Here is a 24,817-nt window from a genome sequence, read left to right on the forward strand (position 1 = left end):
TGATTTTTCAGAAGAACGCCTTTGAGTACGAATGGTAAATGTAAATGGGGAAGGTTTGCACTTGCTTATTTCCGGTTTGTTTACTTAAATTATAAATACATAGAACACAAGTACCAAAATTGACTTTCCTCAAAGGAAGCCGTTTAACTTTTGGTGATAAACTTTCGTGCTATTCATTGTTAAATATGCTCGTTTGGCTTCAGCTACAGACCAAGCGAAGCATATTCTATATAGGTACCTAAAGGCATGTGCTTAATTTTGACCGCCTAAATCGGCTTTCGTCTCTCTTTGAATTGCTCGTGCAATGTCGCATTAACGTGAGTCTTTTCGATTCACGTGTGATTGAAAGGCTCTTGACTTAACCCTATTCCTGGCGGGCTCCGCCGGGACAAGAAATTGGCGGGGGGGGGGGGCGATTCGCCCCCCCCCCTTCAGGTCTCAAAAACTACACATAGCAGCGACAAACGGCAAACGGCGTTTGATAGGTCGTTTGAAGATCTACAACTTTTACATAAAACATTTTCAGGTCAGGTCAATATTGAGGTCACCAGAGGTCATCAACGATAAAATGTTTTGGAATTAGTTACCTATATAACTTTTAAACTAAGAAACATAGAGACATAAAACAAATGCATTTTTTGTTGCTCTCGCCGAGGCGATGCGAAATAAGTATGTGATGACCTTCACAGGTCAATTTGAAATTTGACCTGAGGTCAAGGTCAGGTCACTCATCAATGAGGTTGTGGGGTATGGTCATGCTGCATACCAAACGACGCGCCTTGACCAGGCGAGCAGTTTGGTACCACTTACAAGTCTTTAGCACCATCATGTGATTTATTGACAGAAAAATGATTTATGACGTCACATGACCTCAGATGACCTTTGCCGGTGCCCCTGTCAATTAGCGGCACCAGGATCATCACCGATGAGATAATCTTCCATAATACTGAAAGAATTGGGTGGTTTTGACTCGTTTACACGAAGCAGGAGGCGTTTCAATATTTTCCCATAGGCTTGCAATGTAAAGGTCACGAGTCTGGCCTGACCTCAGGTCACAGATATGAAAATTCTGAGATAAACAAATTGCACATACTGGTACCCTAACTAAAGCCTGAAGAGAAGAAATTGATCGGTCAAAAACTCTAGCTCTGGCGTGATTGCAAACTTTTCTGAGGTAGGGTCACCAAACCGCCTCTGGTGACCTGACCTGAGGTCAGATTAAGTCAAAATTTTCAGAAATGTTGCGTAAAAGCCTTTTAGGAAAAGTCAGAAAATTTGAGCTTCCTAGCTCAAAGTGTTTGGGAGAAATAACCAAAAAACCTCAGGGGGCTCCTGACGCCCTCCCCCCCCCCCCCCCCCCCCCGCCAGGAATAAATAGGGTTAAGCCATGACAAACAGATGGCTTCGAAATTTATGCAAAGAAAGTTTTGCCTCCTACGAACATTTAAATGCCTATCCATCAATCAAGCAACTGCTCAAAGGTCAATCCACTAACATAACAAATCCTTAAGGACCTTTCATATTCCACTTGTTTTCATCGAACTGCACGCCAATATTCGTTCATTGAATGTATCTGTCAATATTCAATCAGCGCTGTTCAATGTCATTTAATTTACAAATTCAGACTGAACGCGCCAGACACTTTTCCAGCTACACGCTGCGCGGGCTGAGCGACCGAAGCTAGTCGCTTTTCAACTTTCGTTGAGCTGATACTTTGGCGCTTTCAGCTGCGCCGGCGATTTGCATCCCCTCCTCGAGTTGACGACAGTTGCAGGCCGTCACGCAATTAATAAGGCAGGACGTGTCTGGTAGAAAGCGATACGGCAATGTCAATTTATTTATGGGACATTTTAATTGATGATATTCCAGCAATGTTTCATTGTGCTGTCGTGGAATATTACTGATGCATAACGAATGTCTTGGGATGTGTGGCATATCCTAATACACCGCTCATATTTTCATGGCCATTTGTTTGTTTCAGGGTTCATACAACGAATCAAGTCGTCGTCGGAGAGATCCGAATACTGGATACAGACATCCCGTCGCTCCAAACGAGAAGTAAATCATTTCATACCAGGACTTTGTCATCCTGAACTGTGCCGGGCAGGCTATCACAGCCAACGGAAAGTTTCCTCTGCAAGGAAATTAACAGCTGCGATCCCAGCTAACGAACTCACGGCCGGCACTCGCGGATAAATCCACTCAGTGATTCGAGCCGCGAGCTTACCGAGCCGCCGGGCCGTGGAGGCACGACTGCAGAGCTGAGGCCGTCCGCGCCAGGTCAGCGAAACCTGCTGACCACAAGATACAACTGCTGACTGCTGAGGGCATTACCGGCCCGGCTGAGCCGCGTCTGATGCTGGGTCAGCTGCGCCACTGACGGCGACTGACGCGGCACGTCAGGGTGACGTGGGGCAGACAGAGTCACACGGCAGGGTCGACGACAGCTCGGCGTGGCAACACCAGATCTCTGCGGCTGCCTGCAGAATTGGGCGTGGGACTGAAATCAATCTCACTCGGTAATAGTTACCAGCGCTGGTACTTTCCGTGATACCAGAAACTCAGTGACGTCAGTGACTCCAGTGACGTCAGACACTGCTGGGACAGTTCCCAGTGTGCGCAGTGACGCCAGACGAACCATTGACTCCAGTAACTCCGTGACACCAGTGACTCCAGTGACTCCAGTGACGTCAGTGACTCCAGTGACGCGCCCCGGCCAGCCGGGAGCCCGAGACTGGCCACGATGAGATGAAGAAACAAAACGTTCGCACCCTCTCTCTGATCGTCTGTACTCTCACCTACCTGCTGGTCGGTGCGGCCGTGTTCGACGCCTTGGAGTCGGAGAACGAGAGTCGCACGCTGCACCTCCTCAACAGTGAGTATACATATATGGGATCGGCCGGGTCCGTCTATCTATACGCTGTAGCTGATATCTATCAAGTAGTGGGCAGAGATATAGCAAGGGAAATCTTGCACATTTGTAGATGTGTTGATTCTACATAGTTGATAGGTCAGACGGCTTCTCATAATCTACTGTCCATGTAAAAACCCTTTTCGATAAATAACGTAACGTTAGTAACTATCAGCTACTTCTAAAAAAAGCTTAAAGGAAATAGTTCACTTTTTAACATGGGTTTTGAACTGGAATAGCAGTTCTGTAGCTTGGGCTGAGACGAGCATAAATCAGGAGCTTTTACAGCCCAACGATCACCCTAGGCAAAGATATTCTATTTCAAAGGTGTCTTGCGTTGAGGATGTGTGCCTTGCATATATTTCCATCCAGTATGAAAAGAGCATGGGTCCCGAAAATTCTTCAGAAAGTAGAGAAATTATCTACAAGAACTCTAGAGAAATTCTCGTACTGATCAATTAGGACATTCAGGGGAACATTATCAGATCGAGCAGATCGCCCAAATGCCGGTGGCTGCGATAATTTCTCTGTTTCTGAAGAATTTTCGGGACCCATGCTCTTTTCATACTGGATCGCGTGTGCCTTACAGAAACTGAAAAGTTCTTCCTATATCAAAATATAGAAAATAATCTTTTGTTATAAAAAGGTTTTATTTTCTTTGCTGATTATTTTGAACATAAAAAATCATAAATCCGTTGCAAAAAAAATAATTTCGTGAAAGTGAACTATTTCCTTTAAGTATCAATGCAACTCGAGCAAAGTGCTGAGTCGTCTGTTCCAGGAGCGTTGGTAAGTATAAGATGTTAATAAATAAGAATGATCAATCAGATAATAAGAAATTTAAAAAAAAATATTGAAGAAAAAGGAGGAGGAAAAAAAAAAACAAACAAACCATCGTCGTTAGCTCTCCAACTACGTTATACGAGTAGACGTCATGAAATTAATACTGAACTCATCTACATTTAGACTTCCTCGCATATCTCAACAAGTTTATGAAAATGGCCGCTTTATTTGACAAACTGCAAGTGTTAACTGACTTTTATGCGATCCTACATCTTCATTACCGCGTCACAGTAGTCTTCAATTATTTAATCAAGGTGTGATTTATGCTGTTTTCCTGTGCATGGTTTTTAACAGCAGTCGGTAGATTATGTTATGTTACGATACACTGTCACACCCCAGCTCTTTTTGACAACCACGACTTTAGAGATACCAGCCAACGATATTCTAATCGGTATTCTCCCTTCCCCCTTGACTAGTATCTATATCAATATCCGCCGCCGCCTTGAAAAAAGAACAATGCATTGAAAAAAAATATATCAAAGCTTCAAGATTAAATTGTTTCGATACCATCCAAAATCATTTTTGTAGGTATCATCTCGGTAAATGGCCAGTGCTAGAGCGGGTCACGAAGTAAATTATTCCGCATGATTATCGACAACTCGGTTGAGGGAAACTGATGGAGATGGCCTCATCCCATGAGCCGTCCCGGTCCAATCAACTTGTTATTAGTATCAATGACCAATGGATGATGCTGCCGAGTCGGCACGTCAACAAGTTCTCACAATTTTTAGGCCTCATTAGGCATATCCAGTATGCAGCTACATATTTTGAGCGCGAAAAATCGTACCAACCAGGTAACTCTTATAGCCTCTTTATTTAAGGTGAGGTTCTGGGATGCAAAGCAACCTTCATGCTGTTCTTTATTAAAGTATCTTCCGTCTATCCAAATGATCACATATCACCAACGGTCGCGCATCAAGTGTGGCAGTATTCAGGATACCTACGTCTCCCGCCCCCGCCGACGGCACCCTCCTTTGATGGGGTGTGTATATGCCGGCGGGCGTAGCTCCACTGAGGCGCTGCCAATTGATTACTGAGAACGAGCCAGGGGCAGTGCCGACAGCCGCGCACCCGTTCAACCTGTGGCCCTAATTGGGGCGGTGGAGGCGGTGTGGCGGAAGGGTGGCGGTAGGGCGGTGGTAGGGCGGTGGTTACGGTAGGATGATAGGGCAGTGGAAGGGCGTTGGTGGCGATGCGGGGAAAGGGTGGCGGTGTGGCGAAAGGGTGGCGATGGGGCGGTGGTAGGGCGGTGGCGGTGAGAGAGCGGTGGTAGGGCGTTATCGATGGCGATGGTAGCTGACGTAGGGTGGTGGTGGCGGTGGCGATGGTAGGGCGGTGGTAAGGCGGTGGTGGTAGCGATGGGTAGGGCGGTAGAAGGGCGGTGACGGCGGTGGAGATGGTAAGGCAATGGAAGGATGGTGGTAGGATGGTTGTGTGATGACTAGGATCGAGGTGGTAATGTGGGACGGCATTGCGATGAGCGAATACTGAGACTACATTGAGAGTCATTGGTTGATAGGAGCCCTTAGTAGCTCAGCAGTGGTGATGATCAGCCCTCGGTAGCTCGGCGGTCTGATCAGCCCCGGTAGCTCAGCGGTGGCAGCCAGGAGCCGGCAGCGGCGCCCGGGGGCGGCGGCGCGCTCAGTTGGCCGTCCGCCCGCGGCTCTCCCCGGCAGGCCGGCCTCGATCGACCTCAACTCGGTCTAATGCCGCCATATTTTAGTGCCCAGCGCAAGCAGAGGGACTCGCAGGCACGTCAAGACGCTGCTCGGAGACGGGCCCGGAGCGGCCGGCCTTAAACGGACGCTGCACGACATTCCATGTTTGGCAGCGAGTTATGTTGGACAGAAAAGTGGACCACTTTTGAGCGGCTGCGATTTGAAAGCATCGCCGATCTGTGGTGATCGAGCTATAACGCATGGAATGAGCGTCATATGTCCTTGAGTTCAGAGAAACATCACGGGAAAACTCCTGGTCCTACTCAAAGCCAAACATATCTAAATTACAACAGTTTATCCTTAATTAACTGCCAGTTTCTTGCCAGGAACTATATCACAAACACTATGTTATTGCGAAACTTGCTCACGTGTTGTCAACAGTTGAGAACTTGCTGTGCTGAAGTAGCAAGACAATGGATAATGGGTACTGCGGTAGCATACCGCGAACGAGCAGAGTGGCTTGAACTTTAACAATTATCCATGACTAAATGGTCCTTTATTCTAAATTTAGCACACCAAGTGCCCTGCAATCTCTACCCTTAACGGCATGGAAGAGCGGCTAAAATCGTTCGAACTCGTCCATTCTTGCTATCTTTCCAAGCCGGGGCGAGTGCTCCGTTATACATCAGTCAAACGAGGCTACTGGTGACGAAACAGGGCCTCGCCTCTGGCCTGCAACTCGATAGCATCGTGCCGAACCGGCTCCAAACTTCTGAGCGCGCTAGCAAACAGTTGGAGCCGGGTCCAGTTACAGGCCGGTTGGTGCGGGACCATTCTGCAGAGAGCGGCGCTCGAGTGCCGGGCGGCCGAGCAGTCTCGAACGGGAGGAGCTCTCCTAGCGACAGGGTGCTCCATGGATATTGGACAGTCTGGGATGGGACTGATGATGGAGAATTACCTGAGATGCATGAGCAAGTGAATGCTATCACGAGCAGATTTGATTTTCCTATTCGCCCAGCATTTTAATCCGTTTGTAATACCCGTTTACTCTGCTCATGTATCCCCGGTCAATGATAAGGCATCAAACGAGTGCCAATTTTGACTTAATGACACTTAAGCCTAGAGCGTCCTATATATTTGCGCAGGTTCTTTGTGATGTGCACTCGGTACCTTTGTATTTGCTGTAAGTAGACCAACAATGGACAATTATCCGACCATATGGCCATTATGCACTCGGCGGCGTTCATGTCTGGTACGCTGTCACGCTCGCCGGCCGTTGTATATCCAGTAATTAATTTATTCAGCACCGTGAGAGCCTATCATTACACACCCCGCCGCCGCCGCAGCCGTCGCGTTGTCATACCCGTGTCCCGCACTGCTGCCTGTCAGCTCCCACCATCTTGTTGGGCACTTTCCGGCAACCATTCACCGTGGACTCCTGTCCCGCTCCTGACATGGTATGGCGATGGCGGTATGGCGCCATACCTCGCCATGGTATGGCGAGGTATGGCGACTGTCTATCAGGGACTCGCCCTCCCCTCCTCTCCCAACCGGCTACCAACCCCATCCCAACCTCTGACGTCATACCTCCGTCTGATATCCCTTCAGCCGTGCCCCAGCCACGTCAGGTCACGACCAATATCCCCCGTCGCCGGCGGCGCCAGCCCTAAACGGATCATCCCGGCCGGCCGGACGTGCCGTGTCGCCGCCGGCGCGGCCGTGTGTCCTGCTGACCAGTTGATAAGCTGCGGATCAGGCACCTGTTCCCAGAGCCGGAGGGTCAGCACGTCCGCAGAGATGCTGAGTGTCGCAGGCTGGGGCGGCCGTGGACCCGCGCGGGGGCGCTGGGCTGTGCCGTTGGCGACGCGACGGAGGCAGGTTGTTGGGTGCGTCGGTCCTAAGCCGGTGGTGGGCGGTTCTCAGTAGTGGGATGGTTGGGTTGGAGACGGGAGACAGACGGGATCGGGAGACGTGGCGCGGGAAACGGGGATGGAGACGGAGGCGAGGACCAAGAAGTAAGAGAGCAGACGGGAGACAGGTGAAAGGAGACGTGAGCTTAGGATGGAAGACCGAAGACGGAGAAAAGGCACGGCTGGTGCCGGAAGGTTACTGGTGGATTCAGAAAGGTGGTGTTGGACGTTACAGGGGCATACTCCTGAAAAAAAACTTATCCAATGTCCAAAAAGTCATTGGATTTCTCTTTTATGTTATTCTGTAATGTGAAGAAACATTATAGCATATGCTCTTTTTTTTTTTAGAAAACAACAATGGAAAATGTGTGACGGACAAACTTCTCATGTGCCCCCCTCCTCGCTTTTGAAATCGTCAGTCCGTGGAAGACTGAAGAGTAGATACGAGGAACAAGAGTTTGGCAGCGGACGCCCACGGTGAACGACAGACGATGCCATAAGACGGCTTCTGCTCATGACGGACTGAAAATGACGGACTGTAGCATCCCTGTGACCCAGACGCTATAACGAGCGCCTTCATCGCCCGGATATGACCCATATTTCGCTGAACGGCATCGATTACGGGGCGAGATGCCGGCCATATTTAGCACCCCATCACACCCCACCTCCCCATTCCGTCTGCTCCCCGCTCCAGCAGTCTTAGGTTGCTGAGAGATATCAGTCTCTGACACACTCACGATGCTCCAGTAACCGTGAGGCTCACTGTTGTGGAAGTTTACCACTTAGCGCTCCAACATGCGAAGTGATTAGATTCCAATGTTGCGGATTAGTTTTCTGAGATATGTTAATTGAAATTTTATAACGAGATCATGACCAATGTAATGTCAAACATTCCTAGCTCTCAGGTCAGGCCCACCACGCGAATCAGGGAGCGCCTTCCATCGGTCGCATCGCTAGCGTATAAAATGTTTTGATAGTCTACCCCGCCACACACCAAATGCTCCGTCGCTGGGGAGGGGTCTTGGGGTCTGGGAGGGTGGGGAGGGGGCTACTGGGAGGGGTCTCGGTGGGCAGTGGCCGCCGGGAGCTGGGGAGGGGCGGTCCCTGCTGACAGCAGGACAGACAAGTGATGGTCAACAGCCGAAGCGGCAGCGGGCGCGGGGACTGTGCCGGGGAATGTGAAGAAAGAGGATGGCGAGGGAGACTGAGCGGTATAGGGGAGTGGGATGTTTTCATGGATACTAGTGCTGCCACAGGCGACGGAGGCGGAGGTTGTAACTGTAAGTCTGCCAAAGAAAAAGAAGAAGAATTTCAACATTACACTCAGGCATCAAAAATTTTCCAGACGATACAGGATAAAACACAAGCTCCAGCTACAGCGATCATGGAGCTCCAGCTACAGCGATTACGGCATTTTATAAGATTGGGCCGGTGGCCCAATCTTATAAAATGCCGTACTATTCTATTTACGGCATCTGGTAACATTCACAGTGATACCAGTGCTGATAAAGGTTTATCTGAGTCAACGAAATGATTCTTTAGACCGTCAAATTACGCTGGACTGAAATGCGTGAAAACCATTTTGCATTTGATAGCGTCGTTTTCTGCAGCTGAACTTTAGCCAGTGCTGCCATATCCATTCCATGGCGTTTATAAGATTGAGCCCTGGTGACGTGACATTCTAGAGTGGTATCATGCTTTCAGAAGCATTCCTGTTGAGCAAATGTTCAGAGTTCCCCAACCAAACTTTGTTTTTGTTCCGCCTACCAGCGCTGTTCTTTTATGAATGTCTGACATTTGAGAGCGGAGCAGCGAAAGGATGAAACTGAAGACGGCGAGAACGATAATGGCGTGACCCCGACCTAACCTTTACCGTATCGCTGGCGTTCTTTTCACGTTTCCAGTCACCTTTGCGGTCGCCACAGCGCTGCCTCTTCCCTGCCGCCGTCTCTCCTTCTCTGTCGCCGCTCTTTCCCAACCGTCGATCCCCTCTCATCTACCTCCGCTCCCCCACCGGACCTCCCTGGCAGCGCCACGTCTGCTGCCGCTGTCACCATCGCAGCCTCCTTCAGACTCACCTATCACCTACCTACTGTTTATACCGATATCACCGCCACCACCGCCACCGGTTGGTTGCCGTCCCGTCAGAGATTTCACCTAACTGCGATGCCACGCCGCCACCGCCACCGTCACCGGTTCCCTCCCCTTCACCTTTTACCTTTACTGTCATCACCTGTACCACCCCGGTCACTGTCACCGGCTCTCTCCCCATCACCTTTCACCCACACTGTCATCACCGGTGCCACCATCGTCCCCACCTCTTCTCGCTGACCTCCGTCGCGACGGTTCCCTCTCCCCCTCCCGCCCGGGGGTGTTAGCGGTACTGGCTCGCCAGGAAAAACATACTGCGACTCTATTGCGTCACCGAGAAGCCGACACCTGCGCCCGGCCGCCCCCGCCCCCGCCCCGGTGGGACAATACCCCACCATGCCACTGCCCACTGTCACCCCACGGGGAGTCCCAGTACGTTATAGGTGCACGAATAGACGGCGGTCGCTTGAAAAGGCTGTTTGCTGATATATTTAGGAGGCCATAGAAGTTGTGTGTTTGATGACCATTGGTCAATGGTCTGCACTCAAATTGCGACGATAAAACCTCGCTAACAAAATGACACATAGTTCTCACCAACATCGAAATAGAAAGAAAATATATCTTTAACTTTGTGCGATTAACCTATAGCAAATAATAAATGAGAAATATTATGGTTTGTTCAGTGCATGGAACAAAACGATTTGGTGAATGGCGGAAGCACTTAATTAGAATGGCAGGAAGTACCCAATTAAGGTTGCTGGGCCATAACCTGGAAGCATGGAGATCAGGGGACAGCTAAGGTAGTGCTCCCAAGTGACTACTCTGGTTAGATTAGCTGCTCTGACGCTGAAGGTGGTTTTAAAGCAAGGGTACAGGTGTGACGCTGATTAAACACGCTTTCCTGATTGCTTACATGTTCTGAGCAACTAATGGCAGGTCGTGTTTGGCATTGACTCATTTTCACTTATGCTTCATAATTTTCTACAAATGCATGAAAAAAGAAAAATCGTGTAATCGTTGACTGCTCTTTTAACTTCACTCTTCTACAGGTATACATATTCTAATAAGAAGTGCATTTTGCTTCCAGTTTAAAGCACAATAATTAGGTATGTCCAGAAATAAAAGTCAACAGTAGCAGCTCACCAACTCCGTCCTTGTTAACAATCAATGTGATTCAGCTGCTGCTGTTGATTGTGCGATCATTTTTTTTTTTCATTTCCACTATATAAACGTTTGGTGTCATATGAAGGTGCGATATGCCGCTTGAACGGATTCCGTTTTTGACAAAAAATATTAAGCCACGAGTAGTGAAAATATCGTACCTTCAACCAAGATCATCTACCTGCTAAAAACTTAAACTATGATAAATCTAAAATAGGTTATACCCGTCATTCGAAGGGGTAGGACAGCAGCTCACTCGACCCGTCGGACACACAGCTCAGTTTTCCACAACTGTAACGAGCTGGCGTTTCGTCTGCGGAGACGTTTTACCGCACCAGCACCGGCCGGATGTCGGCCGGAAGTGGCTGCTTCCGGTCCGCGCGACAGCCTCTAAGCTGCACACAGCACGAGTCAGAAGCCGCGCTGTCCCGACTCTGCAGCTTTGTTGAGCCTCACCCGGAAATAAAGGAGCGTTGGAGCCGGTGTGGATTCTCTCCTCTCGCGCACATTGAGTACGGTGCATCGCTATGCCATTTAATCTAGGTATTGATTAACTCCCCTCTCTCTCTCTCTCTCTCTCTCTCTCTCTCTCTCTCTCTCTCTCTCTCTCTCTTTCTCTCTGTCGATCTTCATCTTTACCTGACCATATATTCCTTTTCTCTCTCGCCCGTTCCGTCCACGTGTCGAGCCATTCCACGACACAACTACATTCCATGACAGGCTTATGGTTTTATCAACATCCCTGTGTCGAGTTGCCTGCTTAGTAATGTAAGAGCAGCATAAGTCAGTAAGAGCTTAGTGCCGCACGGAAGTTACAGAGGGTAGCGCGGGGCAGAGGGAGAGGGCAGAGCGGGAGAGAGAGTGCGGGAGGAATTAATGCAAGGTGGCTATTGTTCTCCCCAGGGGTGGGCTGGGAGCTGGCTGTGGCGCTGAGAGCCGATCCCACCGCAGGCCAATGGATGGGGTGTGTGCGACTGATGGAAAGGCGGTGCCGGGGCGAGCACACAGCTTCGCAGGAAACGCCTACGCCAGTGGCTGCTTGCTGCGGAGCAATGAAAAAAGCATTTCTCTGCGAATATGCGACAGCGTGCTATTGTGATTGTTTAGTTTCTAAATGTAGTGTTTTTTTAGGAGTTCGTGGTAAATTTAGTTAATATTTTCAATGGGTGTCAGTATAATTTCGCTCTCTATATGCCGACGGCGGCACGGAGAGTCGCGGGCCTCGTTGCGTGTAGATGGGTAGGCTGTGCCGCAATACAGCCGAGCGAACCGGCGCAGTCTACCAGGCCAGACGATGGCGGCGGGCCAAACGCCACAGCTGCGGGCGGCACGGCGTGGAGCTCGCGGAGTCGCAGGTCGCAGTCTGACCCGATAATGAGAGTCCTGCTAATAGGTCCAGGGGGCAGGGGGGGGGGTAACCTGAACCAGCTACAGGACGGTTATATAGTGATTGCCCAAATCAGTTCTTCTTTGCCTTGCCTTGCATACCAGGTGAAACGGATAATAGCTTAAAAATACATTCAGGGGTGAATTAGATGCGCTTTTTTGCACAGTTCGTACCGGAAGCGACATGATAACCTCAGTGTTGTAATCAATTGATTCCCATTTTTATTTCAGTGCACTAATTGCTTTTCGAGAATCGAATCGATGCTTTTATTTTATGCTGCAACCTTGAGTATTACCCGTGTATCTTCTTCCATCCCCTGAAATCATGTGGACGCCTTAGGCGCTAACGCTGAAGTGTGGCCACAATCTTCTACTGAAGCAGCGACACAGACAACTCCACAGCGGGTGTTCAGAGCACATGAGCAAGCTCATAACTGCACGTGACCCTCGTGACCTTTAACCACACGGCCGATGGACGTCGGTTATTGTGCTCAGCTCGATAGGCGTAGGGGCCCTAGAGGAGCCTCCACAACCCAGCGTGAGTGGGCCAGGTCGAGCCCGTGACAGGGTGGTGGGGGGTCATATACCAATCGCTGGTCGAGCAGTTTTATTGCGGATTTCTGGGTGAGGCTTAGTGATTCTGTGAAGCACGGGAACTTCCTGAAATTGATGGCTGTGAAAGTATAACTGCTCGGGACTTGAACTACGTAGTGACTTTTAAGTGCCTTTCAAAGGCACTTTCAATAAAAATATAAATCCAGGAGGTAGACAAACTATATTTATTTATGCATCTAACTCTCCCAAACAGCCATTAACGACAACCAATGAGTTAGAAAGGAATCGGCGTGGTTTTACGGTTCCCTTTACGGTCGTCCGACACCCGCTTCACTCCCGCTGTCTGTCTGCCGGTGTGGGCCGGCTAGCCCCCGCCGCTCTGCCCGCCGCCGCCGACGCTCTCCCCGACTGGCCACCGACGCTCTCCCCGACTGGCCACCTCGTCTGACGGCAGTCGGAGCCGACGCTCGGCCGCCGCCACCGACGGCCGGTCGGCTAAAAATAGCCGCAGGCGCTGGGCCGGCCGTCGCCGCCGACGGCACCGGCCGCGCCGCGCCGCCGTGCATTGGTATTCCCGGTTTTTGCACCTCCTGGATCCGTGCGGTGTGTAGGTAGACCGCACTGCCGGGTCGGATGAGAGAGACAGAGAAAAATAGTAAGAGGAGAAGGTGAAGAGAAGACACGGTGAAGGAGAGAGAAAATGTGAGGGAAAAAGAAACTGAAAGAAAGAGAGGAGGTGAGGGTAAGGGAAGGTTAAGGAGAGGGTAAAACAAATACAGAAGGGATATGAGAAACTGGAAATCTACTGGAATACAAATATGTTGATCTGGCCCGCCTAGAATGGAGGCCATAAGAAGGTTTTTTCAGGTAATTTGGATTTCGTGCACTTGTCACGTCTCATCTGAAAAAAGATTGGATTCGGGAGGCATGAAACCATGATGGGTAGGACGAGCGAACTCGCATCGTTCCCACTTCCCAGCGCCATAAACTTAGCTGGGCCACGGCCTCGTTAAGCGGCAATTTGGTTACGGAAGAGTCATCGGGCTTCCCTGAACTTAATGGCCACTAACGATGTGACGCTAGGCACCAGGCGTCCTGTAAATGACCTTGCACAGGTCCTAAACGACCATCAGTGATAAAATATGGTAATGTGCGATATGTATTTGACGCAAACGTTCTTTTGCATAAATAACTTACCCTTATAATGCAACGCACACTGGACAAAGCATAGCAACTTTTGAAATGCAGAGTGCACGTGCCTCCTGAATGAACCACATGCTGAGACCCACCGACCTGCGGTTGGGTTCCCTGCGGCTCGCGGTAGTTAACTCGCCCCGAGCGGCTGTTGCGATATCTGATCTATGATCCCATCTCTGAGGCTGTATTGCCGGGCGGGGCGCCGGCTCGGCGCAGCGGCGATCCGGATCCCTCAATCACGGCGGAGCTCGCCGGCGCTCGAGCCACGCATGATTGGCGGCCCACTGATTGGAAACGGGCCCGGCTGCAATGACAGACGACAGCCGAGCCAGGCGACCGTGTCACGGCGGACGGCTGATCGGCGCCGCGCGGATCGTCGACCGGAGGGGCTCCACGTGCCGCTCGTCCCTGAGGTGGATGTGAGGGATGTGACGGGCCGTTTGTGGAATGAAAAGCACTTCCGGTTGAAAGGCTCGAACCTACCTGGGTATTAACCAATGCGTGAAGCGTATATTTTTATGCTTTTGCACATGACATTTTATGTCACTAAGGAGCTGACTGACTGGCTTCTTTGTGACTAAGTGACTTCAAACAGCACCCGCCTGGGTGTTCTGCTCCGTTTCATGTGTCCGTTTGTGTGTCCCTCCCGCTGTAAATACCCCACGGCGCCACACGGGCCGGTTTCCGTCGGCTCATTATGGTTCGGAAGCCGGTGCCATTAGTTGGGCCATTGTCTCGCCGTCTCCAGCGGTCGGCGGTTTTCACCGACGCTCTATTGTTCTCTCTCTGTCCGACAGACATGAGCTCGATGATCCGCGGCAAGTACAACATCTCCGACAGCGACTACAGCATCATGGAGACGGTGGTGACCAAGTCGGTGCCCTTCAAGGCCGGCAACCAGTGGAAGTTCGCCGGCGCCTTCTACTATGCCATTACCGTCCTCACCACTATCGGTAAGTGTTCAGCAGTCACCAGTGTTGATAGCTGTTCCACTGTCTGATGATCCATGGTCAGGATGACGCTCACAACACCTACCCTTTGCGAGCGTGAGATGGATCTAACGGATCATTGCAGTTTTGAGATTTTAGGCAAACATAATACCACCAAAATGAAAAAGTTTGTTCCAAAAGAGCAATGGAGTAAGCTCTTGTTACCAATAAGATTTTCTTCATTGGTCAATCCTACTCTGCTACCGTGTTTGCTACTGTGCTGCTAGGATGGGCACCTGCGCATGTTTCCATGGTATTGTGGGTAACATCAGCATTGTGGGATTAAACAAAAGTTGTAAATTGGTTTATGCTTCCAGGACCTAAGAAATAAGCTCTATCAAGCCGAGTGATATTTCATTATCCTGACACAAAATCGTGTCCCTCAACAATGATGCTTTCCAACGCAATTCACTCTTCATTTATGAAATCTTTGAACAAGCTAGCATGAATAAAAAGCGCACAAATGGTATCTAACTAATGAACTACACGGGGTGCAGGTATACGTTGAAACCATATCTCCACATATGTTCATTGCTATTCCCCTGTGGTGTTCTAACAGATTCAATGAGGCCCATCACAGCTTTATTGCAGTTTGAAACTGACGTGCAAGTTCTGGTTGCATTTTATTTCAACTTCGTGAGGAGTTATGTGCTACTTTGCATCTTCCAAGAACTTTACACATAAATCAAGTGGGTGCGTTCAGCAATCAGCATCCTTGTTTTTGCTAGTTTACCAGACCTGGCTCATATACGATCAACACTTCACGTTAACATGAACCACAGATAACAATAGAACTACTCTTATCTGTGCATTAACAATTCTAGAATGCTTTTTAAAGCAAAGTCCCACCACTCGTTCAAAACAAATGAATCTTATAACAGTTCAAACGAAAAAAATCAAAAGGCAATTTACTTCGCATTCGCTGCACTCAGCCCCGCGAGTGCTGAGCTGAAAGCTACGATGGCCGTCCATTACTGGAATTATGTCCATTTGGTGCTCAGCTGAGTACTGCCAGATATTAAATGGGACCTTGTCTCACTAAAAATGCAAAGCTTTTAAGCCTAAAGTCGATAAAGTAGGAAACGTTGTCTCAGAGGTGGTCATCTTTGGCAACAGTGCAGACATGAAATTTGCGATGCATGGCACGCACCGTGGTATATAAATCGTTTGTTTTGGTATCATAAGGGAAATTAATTTAGTCTAACCAGTAATTCCTGCAATTCACTTCCTAACTAAGCTCTACAGCCAAATTTCAATGGAATATGCATGTTGCGGTCACATGCGCAGTTATTTCAACAATTCATATTGCTCGGTGTTTTGCATATCTTGACGGGTGAAGAGAAATCAGCTATTAAAATTCGACGGCTATCCATCAAAGAGTCTATTTCGCATTCCATGAATCATAATACGATATAAATATCAGAGCACACCAACGTCAGACTTTCAAAGGAGACGCCGGAGCTAGCGTTTAAATGCCGCTCAAATAAAACGACGCCGGGTCACATTTCTGGAAAGAACGTAGCTTGCAATCGAGCTTCGAAACAGCTCGTATCAAACAGTTTAAATTCAGCGTCGTTTTTCTCCACAAATGTCCCTTCTACATCGTCGTATTTTCTTCTTTGCCGTTCGTCTCGAATCCTGCCTCCTTTCAGGCGCTCGCCACAGAGCTCTGAAGCAAGCTTGTTTATATTTATGATGTTATTTACATCGGAACGCTGGTTTCGCTCGGATTCGGTACAACAGGCCTTGATCTCGGGCTTGCGTGTAATGTTTGTCTACACACACAAATCCATTATTTACCCATCTGGTGGAAGTTGTGTGAGTGTGACAAATTATAACGCTGGGTCGGGATGACAGTCACCTGACAGTAGACCGACACCTTCTGACAGCGCGCTGCCACTGCACGCCACATCGGCAGATTGAGACAAACGCGGCGCACGCGCGCCGAGCCGCACCGGTGGGCCGCGGGGCTCCCAACGAGCCCTGAGCGTGTCGACGACCGTCCACGTGGATTTCCCAGTGGACGCCGTTCCGGAGACGGCCCAGAGATCGGATTGTCCGGATTGGGAGGGACGCTCGAGCGCGCACTCGGGGCACGTGTGCTGACCGGGTGGGAGGGATGGGGAGGTGCTCAGTGTCGGCGCCAGGGAAAGTCCTCGTGCCGTGGACTCGGTTGTGCTTGCTCGACCATCGGAAGAGAAACAAATGTCAAACTGTGCCAGGGGACGAGCTCTTTGGGTTCTGAGAAATCTACAAGTTTGGCGCGTCACAGCTCTCAGTATTCTGCGACCGAAAATTTCTGCCGGGAGAGCTTGATGCTGCGGGCCAATGTCCTAAATCCATTGCTCCCAATACCGCGATGGAGTCAACGCTGAGTTACGCTTATCTCCGTCAGGAATTTCACAAATGAACTGTGACAATGCCTGTGGATAGGCTGCCTACATTACTCTGATTAAATCCAGCCCTGTTATGGTCACTGAAGTAATTCAAGCCCTGTTCCAAACAATGTTCTCATCCAACCAAGGTCAACAATTCGTATGCTGATGTACTATTTCATCGGTAATAGAGTAACTACAAATTTTATCTACCAAGTACTAACGGTACTTTAAACCACAAACTATTGAAGTTGATTGGATTTGGTAGAAGATGAAGAAAATTGGAAAAGCATTTTAGAGCGCTGCGCCAATTGAATTAGGTACTTATTTTCGTTTGCGACTGTTCATTGTATAAATGATTACTAAGCTCTAATCGGTTTTGTCCCTGACAGGCAAACTGTTGTTGATGTTGACGCCCTCGATTTCGTCATTATCATTAATTAAGTATTATTGAAATCATGCAACGCGTCAAAAGATCACATATGATTACATAATGTAAAAACATGTGATCCACGCCGGCCATCGTTAAAACTCCCAGCTGTAGTAAACGCCCGACTATTATAGTCGGATTTTCCAGCCTCGCCTGGCAGGAATTTCGGACGGGATACTCCCCAATGTCCATTACTATTCCGGGCTTTTCTCCACGGTCAGAATATTAATGATTCTTGGCGTTACGCAATCAGCGGGACTGGACGCTCGCGGAGGCTCTGGTTCTCCTCAGGGAATGGCAGCACAACACAGGAGTTTCGGTAGTTAGACAGCACAACACAGGAGTTTCGGTAGTTGGAGCGAGCCAGACAGTGGTATGCGTAGAGCCTTGTGGGTCCACATTAACGTAAAATGATATTCCGTATATGCAAGTACCTATATCACACCTGAATGACCACAAATTTGCGCCCCTGGCCGCAACGTACAAAGCTGCTATCAAGTGATGAGTGCTGACCGTGGGACGTGCTCTCGTGCCACATGCATTACTATAACATTTTAAAATACGATGGAAGTTCGACTTTTATAAGCTTCCAGGTCTGAAAAACAGGTAGATTGAAAACGCAGGCTTTCCATTATCAAATTCAAACGACTATTGTTAAACTAGGGAAGGCGGCGAGAAGTGGTAGATTTGAAGACTTATTCAACTTTAAAGAATTTAAGGGAGTTTTAATTTGATAAGCAGGAGATGGGAATTTTAATTGCTGCTTAAACATTCCGAAAACAGCTCTTTGCAATGCGTGGTATTTATTTTATATAGAAGGAGCGGCTTTCTCACCTGCAAAACTCATTTAAACTTGGAACATAAGTTATTGAGAGATTGCTTAGTCGCCTTTTTCGGTACCGCAAAAGGCCTTTCGGCACCGTCCTGCCTTTTCTGCGGCTCATAATACTTTTGATTCGATTGGATATATCCGTATGTTTAAGTTAAAGGTTTGTTTCACGCATTGTTTTTTTTTTTACAAATGCGCAGACAAATTTAAGTCTTCAAGTAATTCACGCTTACAAAAAAAAAAACGCTAACTGCGAGTAAACATTGCGCGCATCTGACATGGTTTCTTAGCGATCGTCTCCGATGTTGACAGATCTTTGCCAATGTTTGCTCCTTTTACGACCGAAGCTCCAGCACAGGTAGGGCTTTGTCCTTGCTGATGCCCACCTATGTCAAACATCCCCCCCCCCCCGTGGCGTCGGTCCATTCACACCCCGCCCCTACGCTGAAGCCCCGGTGAGTGCCTCCGACTCGAGCCGGGACGCCACGGATTAATGACATCACTGGCCTAGCGAGCACCCTGTCACTTGTATGCGATGGCGAGTCACGCCGGAATTGGAGTACCCTGATGGCGGCTCATTTGTTGTTAGTAGACTGGGCCTGGCAAGTGCTGGGGCTGGTAGGATGGAAAGGCGGGGGCGGTTATATCCCAGGCTAGAGATGAGGCGCAGCGCTGGCTCTAGTTGAAATTCAAAGCCACGTCCGTACGTGATATGGATTGTAAAAGATATGCAGAGAGGGAACATACAGATCAGTAGATTGAACGGAAAGCTTTTGAGAAGTTACTTTGCCTTTGAGTCTTATGGCCTCGTTATTTTTTCATATTGAAGTAAGGTTTATTTCGGTCTTATATCTTTGTATGATTAATTCCAGTAGGTAACATTGTCTACTCTCCGTCTTTCTGAAGAAACTTGCAGTCTTTTGGTCTGTCTCCCTATCTCTCTCTCTTTCCCTCTCTCTCTCTCTCGCTCTCTCTCCCCCTTTCTCTCTCTCTCTCTCTCTCTCTCTCTCTCTCTCTCTCTCTCTCTCTCTCTCTCTCTCTCTCTCTCTCTCTCTCTCTCTCTCTCTCTCTCTCTCTCTCTCTCTCTATCCTCCCGATAGTGATACACAACTGACCTGCTCTCCTCTCTCCGACAGGGTACGGCCACTCCACGCCCCGAACTGTGGGCGGCAAGGTGTTCACCATGTGCTACGCCCTGGTCGGCATTCCGCTAGGCCTGGTCATGTTCCAGAGCATCGGCGACCGCGTCAACCGCGCCAGCTCGATCGTCATCCGCGCCGTGAAGAGGCTGCTCAAGTGCTCCTCCCAGGAGGCCTCCGAACTGAACCTCATCTGTGTCGTGTTCACGCTCAGCGTGCTGGTCATCACGGGCGGAGCGGCCGCCTTCTCACGCGAGGAGGGCTGGACGTACTTCGACTCGGTCTACTACTGCTTCATCACGCTCACCACCATAGGCTTCGGCGACATGGTGTCACTGCAGCAGGACAACGCGCTCAACACGAGGCCCGACTACGTGGCGTTCGCGCTGGTGTTCATCCTGTTTGGGCTGGCGATCGTGGCGGCCAGTCTGAACCTGCTCGTGCTGCGGTTCGTCACCATGAACACGGAAGACGAGAAGCGAGACGAGGCAGAGGCTCTCCAGGTGAGCAACGGGAGGCGGCGGGAGAGGAAAGGGGGCGGGGGCATACAATGGCTGTAAGCTAGTGCCGGGATAGGAGTGCTGGAAGGGGTCAGAAGAGGAAACCTCCTATTCAACATTAGTTCTCCGTACATAAACCTGTGGATAAACATGGGATATTAATTGCGACGACCACTGACACAAAATTCACCGCATTTATTCGGTACGTTGTCATATGTGACACTTGTTTTTGTAAACATTTCAAGTTTGTGCACTGTTAAGTTTGCTTTTCATGAACGTTTCAACTGAACCGCAATTGGAGGAACATCGACTTACACGAGCTGCCTCCAGCCGACAGAATGTCATGGCTCGAAAGCTCGTCCTTTGCGGCCTGTCGTCTCGCGCGCCTTTGAAGGGTAGAGCCGTTCGGGCGAACCGTTTCCGCACCGGCTCACGTTAATTCTCCGTGACTGGCGTTGTCTTCACTTTGAAGCAGCAGGCGCGCCCCGAAAAGGTCACTAGACAGCTGAGACGAGCCGCCTCGCATTGCCGAGGAAGTTGGCGAGTTTAATTTCTTTACCGAGACTTGAGCGGTCTGTTGAACTCGGTTAAGGCAAGATTCTGCCTTCGCGAAGGATTCAGGACAGAAGCGCCGCCTGGTACTAAAAGAAGTTGAACTGATTTGATTCGTTATTTATACTTTTTCTAAAATATTAAATAATGTCCTTAAAATGAAATCAGAAACTGAATTGATGAACTCTGACCTTACCCACATTAAAAGAACATGAGTCATTTTAAAAGGCGTAGCTTTCGATGAGTATCTTCTTTTCATTATAGTTTTTTATATATGATTCCTTTTTACATATTCTTAGCTGTTTTTTATGTAATGGCCTTCACATACTATTGTCTCAGAATGACGACCTTGACGCGTTATCATTTCAGACAGATGAGTGTTATTGATAAGCCCTGTCTTCAAAACATATACATTACATGACGCTGCACTTCAGCGATGCTCATTGCTATAGATGGTGCGAAGCGTAGAGACCCTGCGGTCCCGTCACGTGGCTGAGGGGTTCGTTGCACCTCCCTTTGTTAGCGTGGAAGGGACGTTCACCCTAGCGTGCTGAACTTCCAGCCCAATCGTGCTGACCGTAATCGGTTAGATACGAGGCCGAATTCAATTGACTTGAAGGAGGCCTGTCTCGGCAAATGGTGTGCCATCTTTACAAACACACTGCTGCTTGATAGCTGAATTGCTGGTTGGGACTTTGTAAAGAAGTGCCGATAAAGTCAATTCGTAGTCCTTGGTGTAAATTGCTCACTTTACACTTGGCGACTTTCAACGTTCTGCTTATTCACACGAGTTTGTTGATACGAGTATAAGCGAGCTGTGTGACATAATACTGCAGCCACTTTTAAACTGAGCAAAATAAAACATTGTTACGAGCGAGCGAGCGCAGCGAGCGAGCGAGTTCTTACTGAATTAAGGGAAAATCCTGAGTATGAGCGGCCGTGGTACGCTTTTCAAAAGCTAATATCTTAGGAACGGGACATCCGATTGACAAGCGGTCTTCTTTACTGAATGTCACTTGGACGTAAAAGTTCTGTGGTGTGATGGCCACCATGCGTTCTTGCCAACCACCGCACGTGGCGCGTGGTAAAGTTGGACATTTTTTAAGAACCCCCAAAATTGCAACCTCAATAACGGCACAACGGTTGGGCCGATTGAATTGAAACTCGGTACACAGTTAGGTCTCCATCAGATAATTCATCTGCATGTGTTAAGGTTGGCGTGCTACTGCACGTACGCACGTGCAGGGGGCGCTCCCAGATCTCGAGAACGGCTGGGCCGATTGCGTTCAAATTTGGTACACGGTTGGGGACCAGTTTGTAGGGTGCCGTGCAAAAGTCAGTTTGGAGTTTGGACCCCCTTTGCACGTGCGCACGTGCAGAATGCCGCTTCCAGATCTCAGGAACGGCCGGGCCGATTGCGTTCAAATTTGGCACACCGCTAGCGGCCGGTTAGAAGGGTGCTTTGCACAAGCCCGTTGGAAGTACCCTCTCGCCCTTCCGCACGTGCAGGGCTCACTATCTCGCTCGCTCGTTCTTCGCCCAAAAGGCGTTTTACTGGTTTTATTTGCTAATGGAATTTTAGAGCGTTACACTTGCTTTCGAGAAGTGGGATAGGCTAATGGAGCGATCTAAGGCTAGGTGCTAATGCTATAGAGCTCTCCTTTCATCAAATGTACATCAGCTTCTTAGAACTTATGGTGGGTAAACGATAAAACTTTTCACACTTTCCTGTGGCATCGAGTATAGAGCGTCCTGTTTAGCATCAAACGATCATTTACCCAGCAGAAATCTGGTGAAATCGTTTTGCTTGGAAGTATCGACATAAGTCATCACAGTACAGACTCCTGAAAGGTTTGCATACATGGCATAATAATTTGATGTCGAAAGCAGGTAATCAATAAATATGTTAAACACAGTTAGATATTGCTTTGGTCTATTTCTATGCCTTTGAACTCTTGGTATCTTATCAGTACTTAAGAATATGAAGATTTTTTGCGCTCTCTCAGAAGTTCCAACAATATTTTAGGCGAAGAACTTGTTAGCTCCCACATATTTAAATATCAAGAGACCACTGAAGGGTTTCGGCCCTTCAACTGTGGAATGACATCACTCTACTTCGCTAGACGTGTGGCCAGGCGCCGTGTCAGCCTCACCTAGATATGTCGCGTGTTGACTTCCACGCTCTAACAGGTGTTAGAGTAGACATACATCTGGCGACAATTTTTCACCGTGATTTGGATCATGACTTGCAGCTTTGAGGTGAATGAGGGCGAAACATAACGAGCCAGCCTGAATAACGTTTCGCCCAAGTGTGACACATCTGCTGAGGGAATTAGGAACCAGGTGGAGCGAGAATGTAACACACACAAAAAAAGGAACTATCAGCACCCGGTAGCATGCCTCTGATGATAAATGCATGTTTCGCTGTCAACGCTAGATACGATTTCTGTATCGATACCCCAAACTCACTTGAAGATTATGCTTTATCGATTGCCGATTGCTTATCTAGCAATGCCTTTTGGTTCTACTCCATGATTTCGCTATTGGAAACAATTCTCCATAGCTTCTGGCGACATCCTAGCTTCTCTAAAACTGGAAACATCCGATAATTATCAAACATCTGAAAATCAATTTTCTGATAAATGTAGCTGTCAGCATGACAATTTACTAAGAAGTAGCTTGCCGAGCATCAGCTGTCCGAATGAGCACTGGGAATTTGTTACCAGGTGCTAGTTTGGCCACACCGAATCTACTTCACTTTCTGACTGGTGTAACCGGTCTTTACCCCAGAGTGTATCAGCGTTATTGAAAAAGGCTCAGTTTGCTCACCCCTCCACTTATGATGTTTTATCGTTGTTATTTTGTGTTCAGCATCGCCCAGCGCTGTTAAATATTGCCCTAAATATGTCCCGTCCGACCACCATGCTAATTTAAAACTGGCATCTTTATGGGCACGATATTGTCCAATGTGTCTTGCTACAACACTATCCAATCTTATCAAACTTATCGTCTCCGAACGGCCCGTCAGAGTAGCAATTACTTCGCCGAACGTGACACCATCTATCCCACATTATGGCAATGTTGAGTACAGTCGTCGAACTTTGACCATGACCGCTACTTTGGCGCTAAAATTCCTTTCTAAGCCCGTGGAAGTGTCGGAACGATTTATCATGAGACCGTTTAGTCTCCGCCAGCGGAAATGCCGGATCATCCATTCCGCTCCAGATATAATACAGCCACAACTCCGCGCTGGGTGTGATTTGTCAATATATGTACGCATCTCCTCAGAACTAGATTATCTGTAATTAGTTTTCCCCAGTTGTGTGATGATAAAGCGTATGGATTTGATCCCTGAAATCCATCGTAAAAAGTAAGTATGTATTTGACCACTAAATTGTGATAAAAATAACCGAAATTACTCGAAACGTGGTTATCGCAGTACGAATCCCCACAAAGAGGTGCGTCAACACCACAGGGGAGCACTGCCGCTTCAACCCTATTGGCCGTAGTGTCTAACGGTGGCGGCCATATTGCGCAGACCAGGAACCGGCTGCCGCCTGTGTTGAGGAATAGGGAATTCGGGACCTCGATTTACGTTTGCGGCCGCCGCATCCGTTACGTTCAAGTTACGTAGATACGGAACCCGGCATCTTACGCAGAATTGAATGGGGAACACGATCGTATCTTCAGAATTCCTCAAATTCACTCGCCGGACCTACATTTGCCCCGGCCGAGGGGGTTGATTGAACCCACCTCGCTAATGCGCCGCTAATTAAACTAGAATTAAGCGGTAAAGTGGTCGTATGCGGCAAAGTATAATGCAGAATGACTGGTAGGAACCCGCTGTAAAGGTCTCAGGTCAACCGGTGACCTCTGAGGTCAGGTCAAGTGATCTAAGGCACGGGTTCGGTTTTTGGTTAATAACTTCGCCAAAAATGGCCGTAGAGCCGCGATTTTGGCACCATCGTGTTCAGCTAGCTCAGGCGCATCGAGTGATATACTTTTTGTTCGGGTCAGGTCAACTTAGGGTGTTGACCTCAGGTCAAGGTCAGGTCAGCACCCCCAGGTCACGAAGTTGGTCGAAAGAAGTCATGTCGCATATCATTCGATTCGGCAGGTCTTCCTGAGTCCATTGGTGGCTTTCCCGACTCGCTAGCTCAATTTGATCGGGAGTTATTGAAGAAAACTTGTGACACTTGTGACGTCACAAATGACGTCACGCAAGGGCAACAATGCAAATATGAAGCATAGAACCTTGCAAGGAGTGCATGAAATCATGATTCTATATGCT

General features: G+C 48.7%; 1 protein-coding gene across 1 annotated transcript in view; it reads left to right on the top strand.

Moving 5' to 3' along the window:
* The window catches only part of LOC122387178 (two pore potassium channel protein sup-9-like), a 41,098-nt gene that overhangs the window by 7,429 nt on the left and 8,852 nt on the right, over positions 1-24,817 (top strand). Inside the window, exons 2-4 of the mRNA XM_043377102.1 lie at positions 1,982-2,875; positions 14,510-14,665; positions 19,472-19,977. Coding sequence (XP_043233037.1) covers positions 2,749-2,875; positions 14,510-14,665; positions 19,472-19,977 — 789 coding nt within the window. The 5' untranslated portion in view covers positions 1,982-2,748. The remainder of the gene's footprint in view (positions 1-1,981; positions 2,876-14,509; positions 14,666-19,471; positions 19,978-24,817) is intronic.

Source organism: Amphibalanus amphitrite, unplaced genomic scaffold (assembly GCF_019059575.1).
Source record: "Amphibalanus amphitrite isolate SeventyFive unplaced genomic scaffold, NRLGWU_Aamphi_draft 000275F_arrow, whole genome shotgun sequence".
In the NCBI taxonomy this organism is placed as follows: Eukaryota; Metazoa; Arthropoda; class Thecostraca; order Balanomorpha; family Balanidae; genus Amphibalanus; species Amphibalanus amphitrite.